The sequence below is a fragment of the Argiope bruennichi genome, chromosome 2 (genome assembly GCF_947563725.1).
Source record: "Argiope bruennichi chromosome 2, qqArgBrue1.1, whole genome shotgun sequence".
In the NCBI taxonomy this organism is placed as follows: Eukaryota; Metazoa; Arthropoda; class Arachnida; order Araneae; family Araneidae; genus Argiope; species Argiope bruennichi.
In genome coordinates, this window is record NC_079152.1 from 123,432,515 (window position 1) to 123,455,667 (window position 23,153).

General features: G+C 27.7%; 1 protein-coding gene across 1 annotated transcript in view; it reads left to right on the forward strand.

The window, feature by feature from the left end:
* LOC129961571 (DNA-directed RNA polymerase I subunit RPA2-like) overlaps positions 1 to 22,853 on the forward strand; it is a 40,763-nt gene extending 17,910 nt beyond the window's left edge. Inside the window, exons 11-26 of the mRNA XM_056075067.1 lie at positions 1,455 to 1,508; positions 1,879 to 1,996; positions 2,152 to 2,236; positions 5,960 to 6,202; positions 7,804 to 7,877; positions 11,752 to 11,955; positions 13,272 to 13,469; positions 14,529 to 14,636; positions 14,729 to 14,905; positions 15,838 to 16,073; positions 16,480 to 16,621; positions 16,731 to 16,887; positions 18,140 to 18,265; positions 19,785 to 19,912; positions 20,270 to 20,434; positions 22,534 to 22,853. Of these exons, the coding sequence (XP_055931042.1) occupies positions 1,455 to 1,508; positions 1,879 to 1,996; positions 2,152 to 2,236; positions 5,960 to 6,202; positions 7,804 to 7,877; positions 11,752 to 11,955; positions 13,272 to 13,469; positions 14,529 to 14,636; positions 14,729 to 14,905; positions 15,838 to 16,073; positions 16,480 to 16,621; positions 16,731 to 16,887; positions 18,140 to 18,265; positions 19,785 to 19,912; positions 20,270 to 20,434; positions 22,534 to 22,746 (2,428 nt within the window). The 3' untranslated portion in view covers positions 22,747 to 22,853. The remainder of the gene's footprint in view (positions 1 to 1,454; positions 1,509 to 1,878; positions 1,997 to 2,151; positions 2,237 to 5,959; positions 6,203 to 7,803; positions 7,878 to 11,751; positions 11,956 to 13,271; positions 13,470 to 14,528; positions 14,637 to 14,728; positions 14,906 to 15,837; positions 16,074 to 16,479; positions 16,622 to 16,730; positions 16,888 to 18,139; positions 18,266 to 19,784; positions 19,913 to 20,269; positions 20,435 to 22,533) is intronic.
* Positions 22,854 to 23,153: the final 300 nt, after the last annotated feature.

The window sequence follows — 23,153 nt, forward strand, 5'->3', positions numbered from 1 at the left end:
TAATCTGTATTTGTCTCACATTTTCTTCTACAATCATTGATAATTAAAAAAAAAAATGTGGTTAAGATATTCTTATGGAATTTTAATGAATTTTATTTAAAATTGGAATTGGCATCCTAGAAAGCACCCTAACTTTTAAATTAGTTTCTAGTTGTTGCTGTGGAGTGTCTAATGATAGAGGCACTTGCATTGTGCTTTCAAAAGCCAATTTGAGTTGCAAGTTTTAACTTATAAACTGAAAATTAGCATATCTAATCACCTTTTCTGCTTTTTTCTTAAGTGTTTGGAAGAAGTAAGCAAGAAAGTAATAATGCATTTCATGCATTTTTATTTAAATTTATTATATGCATTTCTATATCTAAATTATGTGATTTTATAGTTATTGAATTTTCTAAAAATGGTTCTTAAAAATCTTTGGTCCCCCTTCCCACCTCCTTCAGTAATAGCAAAAATCACGTTTATAATTAGTTGACCTATGTAGAGAAATTCTTTATAGAGAAACTCAACCATCCAAAGCAGAATTGTGAGTTACAAAGAAGAAATACTGTATTTTTTTATTAATTGTTACACATACTTTTTATAACATTAGCTTTTGCAAAAGGGGAAGAACAAGTAATACCATAGGGGAAAGAAAAATAGGGCCTTCAGTTCATGGTCATTTAATTTGTGTCATTTAAAAAACTTTTAATGCCACATAAAAATTTGCTAAATTGTTTGTGTATGTACGCATAGAGTTGCTTCAGGCCTTAAATCTTTGAATAATTGTGAATAATATGAATGAATAATTGTCTTATCCATGGTACCAGAAAATTAATTGTACTGAATCTATTGATGTCTAAATCCTAATTTCAAATGTATATTGAAATAACTTTTCATTAATGCCAGCATATTTGTAAGGTACCTTCGTAATCTGATAATTTTTTAATTAAAAAGCAAAAAACTGATATAATAATATTATAGATAGGATAATATGGATATAATATAGAAAAAAAGTGATATAATGAATTTAAATGAAATTAATGAAAACTTATATAAATGAATTTGATAATATCTTGAACTTTCTTTAAGTAATAATTGCATTAAATGTGTATATGTGGCTCTTTTTTACATTTAATGTGTACCAAACACAAAATCACTTTGTATTATTAATTTTTATTTGTCATTTTTCAACTTTTTTTTTATAAATATAGTTTAATTCCTAAATTTCAAGAAAATGTATTTTATTTTCTTGTAGATGTGTGGAAAACAACGATCGTATTTTATTATTTTTTTGCTTATCTTCTTTAAATCAATAAGCCAAGAAGTATTTGAAGTGCCAATCTTTTTTATATATGCAGTCTATACTAACAAAACTTCTTAGAAAATGATTATTAATATGAATTTTGATATTTAAGTTGAGCATTTCATTTATTATCATTATTTTTATTCTTTTAACTAAAGTTTTCTTATTTTAGACAATGTATTTGTGTTCACTTAGAAACTGGTGAAGAAAAATTTAACTTCCTTGTGTAAGTAAAATTTTAATTAATATGTGCTTTATAATTTTGAGTGATTAAAACTGTTATGGTGATGTGTCTTAAGTTCTGTTTTTTTTTTTTTTTTTTTTTTTATTATTATTATTATTATTAGCTTTTTTAAATTTTGTTAATATTTTTTTTTTTTTTTTTTTTTACTTATGATGTATTTAAAAATGATTGGAATTTCTAATAAATTTATTTAATAATGAAGTATTTGATGTTCTATTTTTCAATATTGTATTGTGTCATTTTACTTGTCATTTGCTTATACAGAATTTTTTTGAATATGATTTAATTCCAAATCTTGTATTTGTTATATTTGTCTAAAAAGTAAACAAATTCAATAATTTTGCATTTAAAGGGTTATGATTCAAAAACTGTTTGCTGTTGTAAAAAATGAATGTGCTCTTGAATCTGCAGATAACCTCATGAATCAAGAAATATTAACGCCTGGAAGTCTTTATCTCATTATACTCAAAGTATGTATTAATAAATCTGTACTTTACTAATACATTTAAATGTTTAAACTCAGATTTTTTTTGAAGTTATTTCATTAGAAAAACTTCTATATTTTTATATTTACAGCATAAGAATAATGCAAAACATTTCAAAACAATTTTTGTATTACTTTTAGGAAAGACTATACTCTTGGCTTACATCTGTTCGAGTAAATATTGAAAAGAAATTAAAATCTGCTAAAAATTCTGTTCTCACCCTAGGTAGATATTTACACTACTTTAATCATACTTTATGTAATTATTGTCACAAGTTTATTTAGTATACTAAACAATCTAATTTAATATAATATGTTAATATAATCTAATTTAATGTAAAGATGCATTGTGTTTTCATGCGATGGCCAAGTCAATCTATTTATTTAAACCATAAAAGATTTTTAATATTGATATGGTCACTATAAGATGTTGCTAGGTTAGCTAATTACGTAATAACTTAAGACAGAAGGACCCTTAAGTAGAGACTGAATAAATTGACCGACTTGGTATTACATGAATCTCGCAACTTTTTACAATAGAACAACTGAGTTGCGAGACTTGGTTTTTTTTTTTTTTTTTTTTTACACGTTATGTTTTTGATGGCATAATTATATTCTATATTATATAAATTCTTTAAAATGTTATACTCGACAAGATAAGAAAGAAATTCATATACTGGAGTTCTCAATTTGATTATGCAAAACAGTTGTTGCTATATTTTACTGGAGGCAAAAATAAATTTAAAAAAAGATGTTTTGCCTGAAGTTTTGATATATATTGTTATATATTTATAATATATATACTCACTAACTGCCTTTAGTGGCCAGCTGGTTTGCCAGAATTAATGGGTTGCTAAAATTTTCAATTAAATATTTTATATAACTTATTCTTAATGATGACTCTAATGATAGTGTTTGTTTGTGTGTGGTGTTATTCACGGATTCGAAAACCCACCGTTGATTTGCGCATGTGTCAAGATGTGTTTATTTAGTCAAATTAGGAGTGAAAGGAAAGATAAAAGGATGTTATGTTTTGGCATTTGACTATAGGGTGAACACAGATTATCCGCGGACTTGGGTGAAAACTGCGGATAACTTGTAATATTGCCGCACTAGTCAAAATAACTAGCAAATAGCCCAATCGGCAAAGTATCTCATTTCTGATTGGTTGATCCGTGGTTCGAAACTCAACCATGGTGTTTTATCCAAAGATTGAAATTCTTTTATTTAAAATATTAGCTGTTATTTACCTAAACTCTGGAAGCTTCTGTATCTTTCTTAAATATTCAAATTGAATTGTTTTCGTACATTCTGTATGAGTATAAAAGCCGAATCCCAGCAGTGAGGTGTAAGTTCTCAGTGTCTTGTTGTTGTGAGTTGCTTCATACTATTAAATGTAATTGTTTGATTAAACTAACGGCGTAATTTCTTCCTTCGAGACAATATTGTCAAAAAAGTTCTAAAGTTAGAGCGATTTTTATTTAGTGTAAAAGGCTTAGAAAGTAAATTATAGTGTATAAATTAAAAGTTTCTGTTCTTAAAATTTAGTAATTTGTTTTTTTACAAAATAATTATGATTTTTATTGTTAAATTCCTTTTTTTATAATATGTTGATAATAATAGATAATCTCGTTCATATATAATGATATATTAAATATTTTTCTTGCAGATTTTGAAAGCTTTTTGTCCACTTGAATTAGTCATATAAGCAATCAGTATGGCTTTTTGAGTTAAAATAAAATAGTACGGTAAAAATCTAGTCTCATACATAAGAAGAAAAATTGAACGAAAATTATCTAATAAAGTGGAAATCAAGATAAAAATTTAAAAAAAAATATCTGGGAAAGTGTTTATCCTTTCATATCTCACCCTCTTTTCGAGGTAGAATCGTCGAAAACTGGTAGTCTTGGGATACTGAAACGAACTATATATACACCGGGTGCGGCATAAATTCTTGCAATTATTTTAATCATAGTAAAAAAAAGCAATGCTCGAAAAAAAAAATTGCGGTTTGCGGAAATATGTTCAGAGAGCCTTTGAATTTCGTTATTTCCATTAAAAAAAATGTATTTAAAATGGCCGATAAATGGCGCTCACACGGTCATACCGAGACTGTTTATGCAAATCTAGAAAACAGAGCACAGTAACATTATAATACATTTTATTTTAAAGCAGAAGATGCTAAACATGACCGCCACCACAAGATTTTAAGCAAGTGAGGCACGTAACTACGTCTATTACAGCTGCGTGTAACATGTCGGCACTAACTCCATTTGAATGGCATCTTTCAGTTCCATCAAAGTGGCAGGGGAGCCCGAATAGACACCAGACTTCAGGTATCCCCACAACCTAAAGTCCGCTGGAGAAAGATCTGGCTATCGTGAGGGCCACTCATTCTTACATCCTCTGCTTATCACTCTGTCCTCGGTGAATGTGTCTAGGAGCAACGTCTTAACGGAACTAGCAACGTGGGGCAGGGCACCATCCTGCATGAAGGTGACGGAAGATAACGCACGTCTTTGCTGCAAAGCAGGCATAACGGGGTCCCCCAAAAGTCTAAGATAGCGTTCTGCAGTGACGGAACAGGTTTTCCAACCGGATACAGGACAAAGCTCTTCAAAAAAGAAAGGGCTTAGAATGAAGGACGCAGTGAAACCACACCAAACATTCACATGTGGAGAATGTAGTGGTTTGGTCGTGTACGCACGAGGGTTTGATGCTGCCCATATACGACTGTTTTGCGTATTGACGTCACCATGCAATGAAAAGTGAGCTTCATCTGTCCACATTATTTTCAATAACCATTGTAGGTCACGTTCCATTTGTGCGAGCACCCATGTTGCAATGGCTTGTTTTTTCTCGCAATCTGCTGGCAGGAACTGGTGAAATGCCTCTGTCTTGTACGGATGCAGCTTCAAGATTTCGTGCAGAATACGTCAGATAGACCTTTCCGGAATTTCTGTTATTTTACCTGCTTCACGTGCACTGGCACTCCCCGTTGAAGTCTCGACTGCCGCATTTCTCATGACCCTTTGGACAACAGGGACGCGGTCAGTGCTGACGGATGGTCTGCCACTTAGTGGACGATCCTCTAATCTTCTCATTTCCTCAAAACGGCGAACTAAATTCAATATCCCATTCAATGAAATTTGGTTTTTCTTCGCCTTAATTCCTTTCACCGTCCGTAACTGTCGCAATGCTTTAGTCGCGGATTCACCGTTCTTATAGGACAGTTTCACCCCTAATACTCGATCCGGTAGCGATAGCATGCTACTGGCGTCGAATGACAAATTCATTTCCAGCTTTGTGTTTTATAGCTATACTTATTTGCATAAACAGTCTCGGTATGACGTGTGAGCGCCATCTGTCGGTCATTTTTTAAATACATTTTTTGAATGGAAACAGCAAAATCCAAAGGCTCTCTGAACATATTCCCACAAACCGCAATTTTTCCCCAACATTTCTTTTTTTATTATGATTTTTTGAAGTTTGCACGAATTTATGCCGCACCCGGTATATAATATGTGCTTATGTAAAAAAATTCATTGAAACGAAAAAAAAGTACGTACTTTTCCGTTAGCCGGGCACAAATGTCGCCTGTTGTGAACCAAACGCGAATTTGGCGTAAGAAATTTGGCGGAATTCTACATTATTTGGCGATTTTTTTTACTTGCCTTCGGCTAACGGATTGTGAATCCAACACGAATTTGGCGGTAAAAATTTGGCGGAATTCTATATTTGACGATTTTTTGCTTGCGTCCGGCTAACGGAAAAGTACCAAAAATTAACTTCATTGAAATGCGATATAATTAGGATTTTTCTATTTCCTTTAATTAAATTTACTTATTATGAATACATCATTGTTTGAGAGATTTATAAATGTTATGCATTTGCTGAATGATTTTGGCGGATACCTTTCAAAATTTAACTTCATTTGTCTTTTTAACAGCTTTAATGAGAGATTGCTTTGCTCGTTCAATGGACATAACTCGATCTGTTGAAAATGTCTTGGCTACAGGAAATTTTATCCCACGTTATGAAAGTAGTTTACAGCAAAATACTGGATTGGTAATTGTAGCAGATAAGTTGAATTTCTGGCGTTATCTTTCCCATTTTCGTGCTGTTCACAGAGGGGCATTTTTTGCTCAAATGCGTACAACAACAGTTAGAAAGCTTTTGCCTGAAGCTTGGGGTAAGTTATTTATCATTATGCTGTAAGGTATATGTAATATATTCAAAAAATATTTTTTATTTAAACTTATAAAAAATTTTACATTTAAAGTTTCCTTATATATCAAAACTGAATTTCCTTTTGTCATGCTAATTGTGTTAACATTTTCGTTTGAGTCAAATTTCTTGCATACCTATTGTGTGATTAAAAACCAAATATTTTCAGTATTGTTAAATATTTTTCTGGTATTTTAATAATAATATCACCTCCACTGTAATACATGATATACTCAAAATGCTATTACCTTTGAATAAATATTATCTAGTGATTTCGCATAGCTAATAGAAAGAATTATTATGGATATTCACGAATTAAAAGTTCCTGGGATGAGGAGACTTAAAGCAATGCAATTTACAAGGTGTCCGAGAAATCTTGAACATATTCCAAAATAATGTGAAACAATAACTATAAGATATAGAAACAAAATATTTTTAATTATTATTCATCTCAATTAATTTTGATGTGAGACCATTTGATTGCTCATATTATATGCAATACTCATGCAAGTATTGGAGGGGATTGTAAGTAGAATTGCATTTATGATACAATTCATTAAATCCAGCAATTCACTACAAGGCAATCTTGCCATACCTCCACATGACAAAGATTATAAATTATACAATATGATTACTAAGTGAAGTTTTGCTCATTAACTCTTAAGTTGATTTATTTCCCGACATATTTATCTCAAAGCATTAAGTAAATGATCCTTCAGGTCTTAAGCCATTTTAAAGAAGAAAAAAAAAGTATACTTTCAAAGCATGATGGTTTTATACTTTGAATTGCTTTATAAAAATCTTCAGAATACTTCACATATTTACTATCAGAACTATTTTTGGTATATCAATTGGAAAGATCCATTAGAAGATTTTCTAATTGTAAAACGAAGAAACTTGTACTAAGTGATCTATAGGGAAAACAAAAAAATTTCTTTCAAATATTTTAGACTAAAGAATAATTGAAAATAATATTTTTAAAATGACCCTTTATTAAAATAAGACCATTTTAAGTAATTTATTATTGCTATAGTTCATTATTCTAATTTATTATCTGTTATTTACTTTTACATTTTTTGTGAATTGTTTATTTCCTGATTATTAGATTTGCTTTAATGGTTTTATAATTTGACATTGAAGTGTAAAATTTTAATTAATTTAATATGGTTAAAATTTTATTTTAGTAGAATATTGGAGAGGTATTAAATATAAATCAACTATGAAAAAATGTAACAATTTCTTTTTTTCCAAATTTTAAAATGTCTGTGCAATAAAGGAATTATTTTTGTTTGAATTCTTACACTTAAAAGAATCAAATCATCATCAGATTATATATAACGCTATTTATTCAACTCTCAAAAGATAACAATTTTGTGAAATAAAATTTTTACAAGCCCCATTTTTGTAATATTTTGTGCTAAAAAAATTTATTATTCTGAATTGTCTTTTTATATAATTTTATAATTTTTCTAAGAATTATCTTCCTTATATGTACAGTTATTCTTTTTTTTTAAATATTTAATGATTTTATTAAATTTTAATCATTATATTTCTAATTCCTTTCAGGGTTCTTATGTCCTGTTCATACTCCTGATGGAACGCCATGTGGTCTGCTAAATCATATGGCTCTCACATGTCAGGTAATTGATTAACATAATTATTCCTCTATTATAGTAGCGCAGAGAGGATAAATAGGGCCTAGAGCACAGCCCCCCCCCCCCCTCTCTCTTTCTCTCATTGTTTAGAAGATGAAATAACATTGCAGATGTTTTGTCTTCATGGGAAAAGGGGGGGGGATTATCAATAATTTTTTCTTCAATCTGATCTTCTCATTATTTTCATCAATATTTCTCCTCTCTTCACTATTATAGCAACTCCTTTATTATTGAAAGATAAATGTTTAAAAATGAGAATCATGGTTATTTTTTTTTTTTTAAATACACACTTTATAAAACCAAATTAGTAACAATATTAATATAAGCGAAAAGAGAAAAAAAATAGAATCAAAAAAGAAATTAAGAATCCGGCCTGAAGACTTTCTCAAGAGTCACCCTCAGGCAGGGATTCAAGCAAAGGATTTTTTTCTGTAAAGTGTCTAACTTTCGTCCAACAATATAAACCCCTTGTGACCCGGAAATCCCCTGAAATTGAGGCATTAAAGATCAACCATTTTCCACAGAAATAAAACAATAAATTATAACTTCCAATTTAAGCACAAATTACAATAACATAATATAAACTATAAAAGAACACTTACTACCAAAAATCATTAAAACAAAAAGGAAAGAACTTACCACTAACTGGTAAAACTTCTACAAAAAATGCATTGTGCCAAGCTATATTGATGCTTCCCACATCTCTAGCTGTCCCTGCGTGAAGCGCTTTGTTAACATGTACCAGGAAGCCTATTTTTAGTTGTGCTAATAGATTAGAAAGAAGCCAGACCTTCTCTTATTAAAACTTCTATATTGCAAAAGTTTCTGAGAAATTCATTAGTAGTTAAGTTTTTAAGGAGATTATTTGTTGCTTCAAGATAAGAAATTTTGTTATTACATACTCTTTTAATCCTGTTAAATTGTGAGAAAATTTAATTTTTGAAAATTTTAGAGTTTAGATTAGAATGGTAATTACTAAACTTAATTATTTTAAAGTTGAATTCATCCCTTTTATCATAGATACCAACTAATGTTTTAGCATTAGAAATTTCAATTTTCAACTAAAGATAGGTTGCTTTTAGAGGATTTTCTTCTGTTTCAGTTAGAACTAAATCTTTTGGATAACAATTAGTAACAATATTAGTATTTTCTAAGTTTAACAAAAGTAAGTCATCAATATATCTCCAACTATCCTATGTTTAATTATTTTTTTCTCATAGTAATGTAGAAAAATATTGGCTAAAGCACTTGAGAAAGCTATTCCCATTGGAATGCCCTTTATTTGCTTATAAAAATTAATTCCATTAAAAACATAATTTTCGGTAATATTAAATTTATATAATTCTAGCCAGTTATTTTTTGTAATAATATCTTCATTTAAATATTTGTCATATATAAAAGTACAGAGATTTATTAATTTTTCATGAGGTAGATTAGTGTATAAATTTTCAAAATCATAAGTATTAAATTTATTAATGTTGCTTTTAGAAAATCCAAAACTTCTTTGTTACTGTTAATTATAAAGTTATCTTCATCATTAATTTTATTCAGGATAATTTTCAAATATTTAAAGAAATATTTTCCCACTTGGTAATTATAACTGCCAGTGTTACAAGTCACAAATCTAAATTTTAATGGTTTTTTTTTAATGAAATTTTATTGTTGGGAACAAATAAGGATAGTTTAAAGAGCAATCTTAATTTTAGTTTTTGCGAAAGCCTGCATTCTTTTATCTAATTCCTTTTTCCAGGTATTCTTTAAAATGTAAGTTGAATTAGAATTATATTCATTAATTAATAGTTCTCTATAATATTTACAAATTAAACAGAAATTATTTGCTGATTTATCTATTAGTGTAATAACAAATATCTCTTAAATTTTTTTATCTCTTTTTTCAATGTTTTGTTAAAATTAATTCCTTATTCTTTAGATCTTCCAATATCTGCATTCATTTTTGTCTTAATTTCCTTTAAAGTTCTCACTTTCTATTCTCCGAAACCTTCCGCAAGCCAATGGTATTTTCTAGATAATTAAGAAATAAAAATATCCAAATCTTGTCAATAGAAATTAAGATTTTTTTATTGTTTATTTTTTCTCTCAATCTAAATTTGGTTCCCCTTTTCATTAAAATTTCCTAAAGAGCTGGAATCAATAATTTTTAAATTCCCTGTTATAATATGGCCTTTATCAGCATCTATATAATCTTTATAGATTTCTTTGTTACAATTACAATCTGTTTCATTTATTTTATCTAAATTTTTGCTACAGTAATTATGATTACAAATTCTTTCCCTTAAAGTTGAAGTATAATTAAATACTATTGAAACAATTGCTTTATCCTTTAAAGGAAAAAATACCTTACTGTTATGCACAATTTTAGGTAAGTTTAGGTTTTCGAAGTTAATATCCAAAAATTTTACCACACAGAATTCTTTGTTTAAATTATTTTTATTTTTAAATAATAAATCGTTTTTTCCAATATTAAGCTTAAATTTAATTAGATCAAGAACTATAAATTTAGTGAAAGAATTTTTAAACTTTAAATCTCCAAATCTATTATTCATAAATCACTTAATTTTATTTTTTCTAAAACATAAAGGTATTTCCTCATTTTGTGAATGCTTTCACTATTATGATCCAGATTACAATAATTTTGAAAATCCTCAAATATAATATGATAAATGCCACCTCTACCTTTACCTCTCTTAAATCTTTTGCTATAGTTTATCTTATCCAGAAAGTCTTTAAAAATATTAAAAAACAAAGTTTTTAAGTTACAAATATAAATTTTTTCTATAATCTTTTGCTTAAGTCAATAATATTATCATCCAGAATGTCGATATTAATATTATTAAAATTATGGCATTGAAAGTGTAATAGTTCATAGTCAAAAGTATAACTTTTTCTAAGGTTTTTAATAGCTGATCTATGGTTATTAATTTTTATATTAAATTCAGTACTAGTTTGACCTACACTTTATACGAGTTATGGCAATGGCTCTTTAATTAATAATGTTTAATGGTTCTTTAATTAAGGTTCTTTATTATAAGCTAAGTTTAAGTTTAGTACGATTGAATATTGCATTTTACATCATCGAGTCAAAAAGTATTGCTCCAAAAACATTATGTAAGTCAAAGATTTATTATAGTTATAATATTTTATTAAGCAGTATCAAATAGTATAGAGAAAATAAATTATATTTGTCCTCAAATATAAATATTCCAATGGTAGATGCATCTCATTAATTTTCTACCGCATCAGAGAATTAAAAAAGGGAGTAAAGAACAGCTAATAACTAAAAATCATGTATCCATCAGTGTAGGAGTATTATAAGAAGTCATGTCAGCATGTAGTAATTTTCCCTGAAAGGTGCTTATATGTCACATTTCCATCATTCTTTTTACTTAATTGCATGTCATTATGCATTCCTTTTTGTAATTAAATTTCTCTGATATTATATTTTTGTTTTCTTCTAAATGAATTCAAGAAGGTTTAATTAAGAGGAAAATTAATCCCTGTCGATTTCATTTTTTGTTGCTAGCTATCTTGTGGTATCAGAATATTAGATTTAATTACTTGATTAATCTTTTGTGGCAATAAATAGATTCTATATTTAATGTATATAAGAATTTAATTTAAGTGTGTGTGTGTGTGTGTGTGTCAGTCAATATTTTTTAATACTGCTTTAAATCTATTAGTATTTTTTAAATGATTTATCTTCGTTTTGAAAACAATTCTTTTTCTTAAAAAATAATATTTGTTTGATTTACTTTCAGAAACTATTTCCAAATGAATTATTTGTATTTTGTGGTTTTATAATATATGGTTTATTTTGTCTTATTTTACATTCTTGTTTCAGGTTGTTAGTTCTGAGCCATCTAAAGATCATTTGTACAACTTATTTTGCAAATATGGAATGGTTCCTTCAGATGATCCTATATCTATTCATTCTGACTTTTATATAGTTATGTTTGATGGTAGGTTAGTTGGTCGAATTTTAGAAAAAATGGCTCACAATTTTGTATTAAAATTGAGGTCACTGAAGTCTCGCGGTGAAGAAAAGGTATGAATAAAGTTTTATGAAAATTCATTCTTTTGTCCTCTAATAAGCATTATTCTTTTAAAGTAAATTGCTTAATGTGCTAATTCTGATTTAGCAAACTAATAAAGGTATATGCATGTCCATAAATTCAAAAATCAATTGAATTAGATGTTGATTTATGTGCAATATTTAAAAGGGTATATTGCTTTTGAAATTGTTCTGTCTAATGTGAATACAGCATATTTAATAAATATATCCTAGTGGTAACAAAAGCAACTTACAATTATGTATTAGAAGCACTGGGAGGGAAGAAAATATAAAAGCTCAAGCTTCTGTTACTTTCCTTTTTTGGCCATTTTCATTTCTGATTGTTTAAAGGCTGACACAATTTTTTTCCCCTTCATCAGTATCATGAATATATTTATAACATTTTTATTTTGTTATGCTTTTTTTTAGGTTCTGGATATAAAACTTATATTGAAATATTTACAGAATAAAGTGATATTTTACTGTTCAATTTTTATAACTGAGTATATTTAGATTCAGCCATGCATAACAAAAGGCCACAATTCATTTCAAATGAGTTATGATCTCAACAAAACACTTGAAGCTTTGCACAAATGATATTCAATGATGCCATCACAAATACTAATTCTGATAAACTAGTTTCTGTTATAGTTTTTTTCTTTTTTGTATATGAAAATATGCCATATTATAATTCCATCTATCATCACATCTTTTGAAAATATATATTAAATTCCTCTAATTGATGCATTAGTTAAATTCTGTCCATTAAATTCGAAAGCGCTTGAGCCTAGTCCACTTTAAATTAAAAGTTTATTGAAATTTTAGGATATCTAGTATATATTAATTTTATATATAAAAAAGAAAAGGCATATTTTATTGTTTAATAAATTCTGTGCCATTACTTGCTACATGTTGAATTCATATTTTCAACTTTTTGTAAAATTTGATTCTAAAACTTTGTTTTCTTACATTAAAAAAGTTAAATAATTTCCTTTGAAAAGGAAAAATTAAATAATTTCCTTATAATTTTTTAACATTTTTTTTGCTTTATACTTTGATTTATTTGAACATTTGCCAAAATAGTTCATCTAACTGCTGCAAGCTTATTTCTATAACTGTATTTATTCACATAACTCTGATTGAATTGGCATAACCTTTCAACATGAAACCTATTTCTATATATAAAATGGCAGTTGAAATCTATGCATAATGAATATTTCAATTTGTATACAATTAAGAAATAAATAGTTTAGTTGTTTTTTGAATATTTTTCTTGCATTCTTTCTTATTGTAGCTAAACTTTCTTATAGGTACCGAATCATATGGAAATATGTTTCATACCCAGAACAAAGCATGCTTCTCAATTCCCTGGGATATTTATTTTTACAACACTTGCACGAATGATGAGACCTGTGAAGAATCTTATCACAAATTCCACTGAACTCATAGGTACTATGGAACAAGTTTATCTTCATGTTGCTTTAAATCCTGAAGATGTTTATCCGGGTGTAAGTTAATATTTTTCAATTATTTTAAATTAAAAATGTCAGATTTTTGTAGCATTTTATTTCTGCATTTAATTATTTGTGCTTGCATATGAGCAATGTTATTTTGTATAGACAATATCTGCTTTTGAGTTACGTTAATTTGTCTTAACTGACTTTTGTTTTAAAGAATTTAATTTTGATACTACTATCTATAAAGTATGCTTACACTGTTGAGCTCTTAGACCATATGGCCTATCAAAATGTATATCTAAGATTTGATTATTATCCTTTTTGCATTTTCATCATCCAAAGGGACAAATTGTTACAATGGGATGTCCTCTTACTGTTGATGTTTGATCCAATTTGAGCCTTAACCAAGTGTTTAGTAATGATATTTTATTTGTTTCACATCATATATTATTCTCCTTGTTTTTTCTGCATCATGTTACTTTTTGACTATATGAACTCAAATATCACTATTATGAAAAACTGCAATAAAGTTAATTTTACTTTGTTTTCTGTTTTCATGGTTGTGTTTAATATCCCTCGTTATAAATCACCAATATCTCTAATGAGAAAGGCTACAACAAAGTTCAATTCACTGCATTATTTTTTCCCATGACTGTATTTAATATCATGTCTGTAAAATATAATATAGGTATTAAAATTTTATATTCCTTAAAAATTTGAATTCGATTTTTTGCAAATCCTTCGGAAATTAATTACTAGTGCATTTATTTGCTAAAAACTTATTTTAATATCTAAATAAAGTTTTTGTCTTCAACTTTGATTTTTTTTTTCCCTCTGAAATTAGTTTTTATTTATTTGTGCTTTATTTCTCCTACTGTTGAAATGTCTTAAAATGTTATCAAATTTTAAAATTTGGAAAGCTTTTTAATAGGGTGAGTTTGTAAAGTATTATATTCTATTTTTCTTTTTATGAATCTGTTGATATAAAATTACTTAATATAAGTTTCATGACAGTTACCGTGAAAAATGTATTTGGATTCAAACACAATCCTCATATTTTCAAAAATTTTCACCACTAATTTTTTAAAATCATTTCTATTTTTCTATTAGTTAACATTTCATCAAGAAATTGCTCCTACAAATGTGCTTAGCATTCTAGCAAATCAAATACCTTATTCAGACTTCAATCAAAGCCCCAGAAATATGTATGAATGTCAGGTAAATCCCCAATTTTATTTTATGAATAAATCTAAATAATGAAATATGTGTAACATTTTAAAACTTAAGTTTTTTTTTACCTCTTGTTTTAGATGGGTAAACAAACAATGGGTACATCATGCCATGCTCTCAGATACAGATCTGATAATAAACTATATCATCTACGAACACCTCAGTCACCAGTTGTTCGGCCTGAAATGCATGACTATTTTCATATGGATGATTTCCCTCTTGGTACAAATGCTATTGTAGCAGTTATATCATATTCAGTAAGTGCTTAATTTTAACATGTAATTACAGTTACAGAAATGTTTTATCAGTATCAATCCTGTTATAAATTTACATTGATCAAGAACAAGAGAAAAGTTTGTTTGGTTCGTTGCTTATAAACTTTTAATAACTGGGTAAAATTTTTAATTGACTTGTCCTTTAAGATATCTAATTAGGATTGTAGTTATTAAGCATAACACTAGATGTTTTCTTGTCTATGTAGACAAATAATATTGAAATACATAACTCATACTTGAATAATTTTAACTGTGTAATAATTTTAAGCATAGATTATTAGCATTTCTTTCTCTCTATTATATATTTCCTTGTAATAAACATATTTAAAATTATTTTTTATATAAAAAAATAGAAGTTAAAAAAAATGCAAATATTAGTCTGTAAAAAATGAAATATGTTTCATTTTTGTTTATGTCTGAATGAATATTCCTCAATTCTATATTATTTAAAATGCCTTAGCAGACTGTGGCTGGCAGTTTTTCTGCTTGCAATAGATTTTGATTTTAGAGATTAAAAATTATTTTTATTCATTTTTAGGGATTAAAAGCATATTTTGCAACAAAAAAAAACTTTTTTAAAAAACTTGTTATTAATTCTAACAATCACTAATTGTCGGCCTCATACTATAAATTCTAAATTTTCAAAAGCACATTTTATTTATTTATTTATTGTTTCTGCGCTGAATTATTTATAGGTATACATTCCTTCAGATTTTTGTGAAAGAAAATAATGAACTGTTTGTAATTAATATATATGGCATAAATATTAAGTACAAATTATGAAAAGAAATGTAAAAAAAAATTATCTGGTCTTTCAAGCTTTATTTAGTAATAATAATTTCAATTACAGGAGATTTGTGATTAATTTTGAAATTTTTATTTTAAGATATTAGTAGTGATATTTTACCTTTTAGGGTTATGATATGGAAGATGCTATTGTATTAAATAAATCTTCTGTTGAAAGAGGTTTCAAGCATGCAAGTATATACAAAACAGAAATTATAAATTTGCGTGCGATTGCTGGTGATCGAGGAACTCAAAAAACTTTTGCATTTGCTCGAGAAAAAGATGGAAAACATGCCAATTTTATTGATGTTGATGGCCTTCCTTATATAGGTACAAGATTAAATTATGGTGATCCGATTTGTTGGTAAGTTATACTTTTTGTGTTTTTAAAGATATTTTATTTATGAAGTTAGCTCTTGGTATATGAAAATTCTTTGTTAGAATTCTAATTTTCTTCACTGACTTATTTATAATTGCTAATAACAAAACATACATTATCTTTTTTATCATTGATACAAGATCAGTATGAATATGGTTTTTATTTTATGAAAATAATTATAAAATTGCTAATCAGCTATTTTTGTGCTATTTCTTAAAAAAAAAGTTTCAGTTTTTATACTATATTATTGAACTATGTTTTTCAGATAATGTATTTCACAGGGATCAAAATGTATAATTTTTATGGTTTATGAATAACTCTTTTAACTTTAATACTTTTCTGTTATGAACTCTTATAATTAATATCAAACGTTGTTTGTTTGTTTTTCTAGTTATATAGATCAAACTACAGGTACTGCATCTTATGTGAAATATAAGTCGGTTGAAGTAGCTTATGTTGAGGATGTAAAGCTTTTAAGCAATGACAGTGGTACCGACACAAATCAACAAGTTGCAATCAAATATAGAATACCTGTGAGTCTTTTTTGTATGAGTTGATTGCAGTTGATATTATTCTTTTTTTTTTTTTCTTTTTTTTTTCTTCTGTATCTTTTTATAAAATGAATTTTTAATTTTTCAATAGAGAAATCCCATAATAGGTGATAAATTTGCAAGTAGGCATGGACAGAAAGGTATATGCAGTATAATGTTACCACAAGAAGACTTGCCATTTACTGATAGTGGAATGACACCAGATATAATTTTCAACCCTCATGGTTTTCCATCTCGTATGACAATTGGTAAGAAATTGGAATTTATTTCTAGGAAATTATTTCATCATTATTTGATATATTTAGAGCTTCAGAGATACAGAACTGAATAATTATTAATTTGCTGTTATATATTGAATATGCAATAGAGATTTACTTGAAAATTAAAAAAAAAAAAAAATTCTCATGCACGAATTGATTCTGCATAGTAAAAATTACATTCTAAAGCAGCATTTATACAAGACTAGCTATTGCGCACAATGGTGTAAACACTACATAATAAATCTATAATAAAATTTTGAAGTTATTGTCAAATTTATATTTGTTAATATTTAAAGCATAATCAGAGTAAATATTTAAGGTAGATTTTTACTTATAACTATATCTTAAAATGCCGGTGTCCTAGCATTGGGCAGCGCATCTTCCCCGAGATCTGGGCGTCCTGGGTTCAAGTCCTGGTTTGAGCATGTTTGTTTTTCATCTGTTCTATCTGTGAGATGTGTAAATGTGTTCCCCTGTAAAAAGGGGATGTGCACACAAATGTGATGCGTGAGTAGCAAAATCATACTCTTGGTCCTAGTTGGTGCTACTAAAAACAAGAGACGTTCACTTTCAGCTTAAAATCGCCGAATTCAAAATGAGCGGGCTTGTCCATGGCAAGCGCCATCAGAAACAACAATAACAAATATTAAAATCGATCTAATTGAAGTATTGTTGTCAACAGATATCAGTTGATTGAGCCATTCATATAAAAACAAGTTGTACTTGCATATATGATGAATTTTAGATCCATTTAAATACAAAAGAATAGATTGTCGGAGACCATAAAATGTTATTTTTGAAATGTTAAAGAAAATTAAGAAATCAAAAACAAATCCTTGAACTGGACTTGTAGATAATGAGTTGCAATTCATATGTGATCGAAAGTGCAGTTAGGGTATTGTCAGTTAGTGTTGCATATCAATTAGTTTAGATTGTTAAATTATATTGGTTTTACAACATGCTATCATGCTATTATTAATATGCACAATTTTATGTGATTTTTTTTCTTTCTAATTAATTTAAACAGTTCATGTCTTCATTGCAACATTTTTTCTGCTATTTCTTTTGACCTGTTTCTATCCCCCCTTCTAACATTTACTGAGAACAGGAAGTATGTATTTATTTCACTGAAAAAAATTTATTAAATTAAAAATATACTCTTTCTAACTAAGCAAATGTTTTCATAAATAATTATATAGAAAATATTGAGTAGGACTTTTTTTTAATTGCATTCTTTTAGGAATGATGATTGAAAGCATGGCTGGTAAATCTGCTGCAATGAATGGTACTCTTCATGATGCCACTCCTTTCAAGTTTTCAGAAAATAATACAGCTATTGAATATTTTGGTGAATGCTTGAAAAAAGGTAGATATTTTTACAATTATATTAATTTTAGAATAATCAACATTTTCATAATCATAGGCCAATCACTGTCGAGAAACCCTGGTAGAAAATTGGTGTATGTTCTTTGAGACAGTCGATGAAATGGTCCAAAATCGCCTGTTTTTATAGAAGAATGATATTCAAATTTCATAAATTTGTCAGTTTTGGTGATTGATTTAGTTGATTGGAGTTAAACAATTTTCTTTTAAAATATTGGTGTTTCAAGAATAGTTTGTAAAATATGATCAAAGGGCAGAGGACCTATGTAAAAATTTAAAATTCAGAATTCATCGGAGCATTTATTGATTCTAGATAAAATGTAATTATTTAGTTCATTTAGACCATTCTGTTAGCAGATGTATGTCCCAAATTAGCTGACAAGAGTGATTATCCTATATATATATTATTACATTATATAATATTACAATATAAATTTTATTAAATCATGTTTGCCTTAAATTAAACTCAATAATATAGATATTGTAAAAAACCATTGAAAAATTTTTCTCCGTTTACTTTTTAGAAAATATCATATTTCAAATTTTTTTTCACTTCATGCAGACACGTACTGAAAATTACACTTTTATATGTTTAATTTGCAATATTAGTTAATGTATTTTTTTAATCTGAACTTCTAGTAATGTGATGGCAACACGCTAATAAGTGTTAATTTTTTCTCATTGACATGCTCGTGCAGATTAAATTTTATTTTTATTTTGTGTGAAATATATTGTTGAAAAATATGGTTAAAATATTTCTTTGTAAATTCATTAAAAATTGAAACTTAATTTATAGATTAAAGCATTGATATCAATAAAAAGATAATTTTTTTTAGCTTTAGCTTGATACAAAAATCAATTTTGTGCTGTAATATTTTCAGAGGTTATAGTGGAAAAACACTGTAATTTTGCTTAATTTTTAATTAATTAAAATTTTAATTAGAAATTCAAAAATATCGCTCTCAATTGCACATTCCTAGCCTCCAAAGTATACACTTGCCAAATTTGAAAGCAGTAGGTCGAATGGTCTGGCCTGTAGTACGCCAACACACACATTGAGCTTTATTATAAGTATAAATATATAATAAATTAATGCATTTCATTTGATCACTCCTTTACTACATTTTACTTCTTTCACAGTTAATTACTGAAAGAAAAGTTATTTTTCCATTCTGTCAATAAATACCAATGCTAGCAACAACAAAAAAGGTTAATTACAATAGCATTGCTCCTCAAATGGGGCAAAAAAGTAACTTTTGTGCTATAGAATGGTGCTTTATTTGGCAAGTTTGGTGTGTATTTTAGTTTCTAGTGAATTGATGGTAAAATATCAAAAAGAAAAGTATATTTTGATATTTTTAATTTTGAAAGCAACAATTTATAAAGACAATATTTTATGTTTTAATTCTTTGTTGTTATAGTCTGTAATTTCTTTCAAAATGTTTCTTATAAGTTTTTTCTTTGGAAATTTTTACTTAATGCAACATTTTTGTTATTTAAAGCTGGATATGATTATTATGGTACAGAACGAATGTACAGTGGTGTCAGCGGTGAGGAGCTGGAAGCAGATATCTTTTTTGGAGTTGTTTATTATCAGAGACTGAGACATATGGTTTCTGATAAATATCAAGTAATACATTTGTGATGTGCAGATTTTTTTCTCCTTCCTTAAATTTTTATTATTTTTAAAATATTTTTTAAAGCTTTTCTATAATTAAAACAAAAAATTAGAATTTCAATAAATAATTTTTGCTTTTGCATGTTGATAACCAAGTGACTTACTTATGAATCGCATCTTCTATTTAATTTTCTTTTCTAATACAATTTAAAGCAATAGCAAAGAATGAATACTCTAATTAGGTACATGATCTGAATCTCAAATTATAGAACCTAACATGTTATAATGAGATATATATAGAGGATACAGACTATTGCATCATAAATAAGGCAGTTGAATTTAAATTAATATGTTATGAAATTTCTGCAGGTAAGAACCACTGGACCTGTTGATCCTCTCACTAGACAACCTGTGAAAGGCCGTAAACGAGATGGGGGTGTCAGATTTGGAGAAATGGAAAGGGATGCTTTGATTGCACATGGAACTGCAGGATTACTTCTCGATAGACTTTTCATGTGTTCAGATGCTTCTCAGGTAATCTACTTCAAAAATGGAAAATTGTTGATTATATTAATGTAGTTAAAAAATATGCAGTTACTGGAAAGGAATATGAAAATTTAAATGTCTATTTATATTTTGGAAAATATAGATCAGCAGCACTTGATAGCAGTGCTGAAAATCTGTTACTGAAATAAACAGAAAGAGGAATTTGTTGTTATTATTTATTTGTTGTTAAGTATTAATTGCAATTAATAAATTTTATATTTAAAACTAATTTTGTTGTTTTTGAATTGATTTAAAAAAAATTGAATTCCTAATTGCAAAAAGGAAAAATTAATTTAAAAGTGCTTGCTTTTTTTATGGCACTTTAAAAGATTTCTAATCTTCCTTGCTGCATAATTCTATTATTTACAGTATGCTACTGTGGATATAATACTATTTGTATTTCTTTTTCTAATAAGATAATTCATCAAAAATTTTGGACCTACATTTTATTTTTGGAATTGAAAAAGTCCATTGATGTATTTAACTTTTTGTGGTTGTTGGATTAAAAACTGTAGGCCTTTAGCCTATGTCTTTAATGATGGAGGATTTTTACTGACTTGGACCTTAATAATGTAAGGAACTGTATAGAAATTTTGAATAACTAATTTTTCATTTCTTAAAACTGTGTGCCTCAATGAAAGACTGTTGAATCAGATTTAAAACATTTCTTGCAAATTATGGACTTTTTTTTACTACAATTATTTAGTATTCTTTTTCTAATTAAGTTTACTATTGTGAAATTGATTTATTTAAATTTTAGACTTAAACAACCATATTTAAGTAATTGCATTTGTTTAAATAATGATTTACTACTACATGTAGAAACGTCTTGCAGAGAAGATTAATCAAAGATCAACCAAGGTTAGATAACAATGCAGGATCAATAATACAATTATAACTAGTTAAAGCGCCTTATCAGTGTAAGGCATGCCAATTTTGGCAACCCCGCTCACCACTTTTAGCAACCCTACTTTCCTAACGGAGAGAGGGCACGGGAGAGAGAAATCGGTTTGAAACCGAAGATGAGAATGGTGACCTATTAGAGTGTTGGTGTTTTTTTCGTATTTTATGTGTTACTGTGTCCCGTATCAATATGTGAGTAAAAATTTGGGACTAAATTTTGAAGTGATCACTGTCTCACACTAAAGAAATCCCATGCAAAGAGGGGTCCTTACAATCAGAGAACCAATACATTTGTACTGAAAAATTTTCATTTAGTAGCCACAAACCAAGATATTAAAGCCTATTAATTTGGATTGTAAAAGCCTATTAATTTGGATTAATTTGGACCCAAAGAATAAAGGTCCATCATGGTCTTTTGCCAATACCATCAAACCAAAGCAATTCTCTATGAGCAATCATTTTGCTACCGAATTTATGTTTTTAATAGCAGATGTATGGATTGAATTGGTTTGAATTTAGTGTTTGTGTATATGCATTTTTATCTGATATTTTGACTTTTACTCATGATAAAATAAGGTCACAATGATTTTTATGGATGCTTGTATATATATTTTACTGGTTCCCTAAAATGTCCTCCGATTTGTAGCAATTGCATTTTCAATAATTTCCTAGATTGCTTCCTGGACCTAATTTGTCTTTGAGTAATTTCCCCTATCCAGAAATTTATACACACAGTACCAAATCATTTTAAACACATGATATGGTTAAATTAAAAGTGCAGCTGAAAATTGGAAGGCAAGACTTTTGAAATTTCTTTTTTAAAAGTTATCAATACTGAGTGCTTTGGTGATTAAGTTCATGATTGATAAATTCTGCAAAGAGCAATGAAATAATTTTGTAAATAGAACATGTTATAAAGAGGTGAAAAATAAACTTTTTTAAAAAAAAATATTGATATTAACAAAAATGTTTTGTTAATGATGATGTTTCACACAAAATTACATTCGCAATGTTTAAATCGTCTCAGTAACAAACATATATTCCAGAATTGGCATTTTACACAATTTCAAAGTTTTATTATTCTAAATCTTAAAATATGTATAATTTTTTAATTATATTTCTTTATTTATAAGTGCATATATGTTTATAATTCATTAATTTATTCATTTGTTACAATTTTATAGCAATATGTATGTGTCAAATGCCAAGATCTTCTTTCACCTATTTTGAAGAAGCAAGAGCAACCATTTATAAGTTACAAAGAGTGGATATGTAAGCTTTGTGGTTCCAGTGAAGATGTTGCACTAATAGATATTCCATATGTGCTTCGATATTTATGTGTTGAATTGGCCGCCATGAACATTAAAGTTAATTTGGAAATTGGCGATTTTATGTGATATAAATGTTTAGTCAGTTTCATCAGAGATAAAGCATTTGTTGTGGTTTAATGTCCTTGTTGAGAATTTCATTCATGTATATCTTTTTGAAGTTATTCCTAGCATCACTGACTGTAAATACTTTATTTAATAAATTATTTTCATAATTTATCTTTTGTGTGTATTGTGCAAAAAAAACAGAATTCCGTTTGACTGCTGTTTAATTTTAAAAATTAAATTAAGGTAGTAACTGAAATTATGCAGTACTATTTTTATTTTGAGTTTCATGATGAATTTTTTAAATTTTATAGTCACCTCTTGTAATGTCTACACAGATGTCACAATCAATCAATTATACTAATTATAAAATAGCTTGAAATCAGTTTTCTATATCTAAATGCATAGAAATTATCTAATGCTTCTAATAA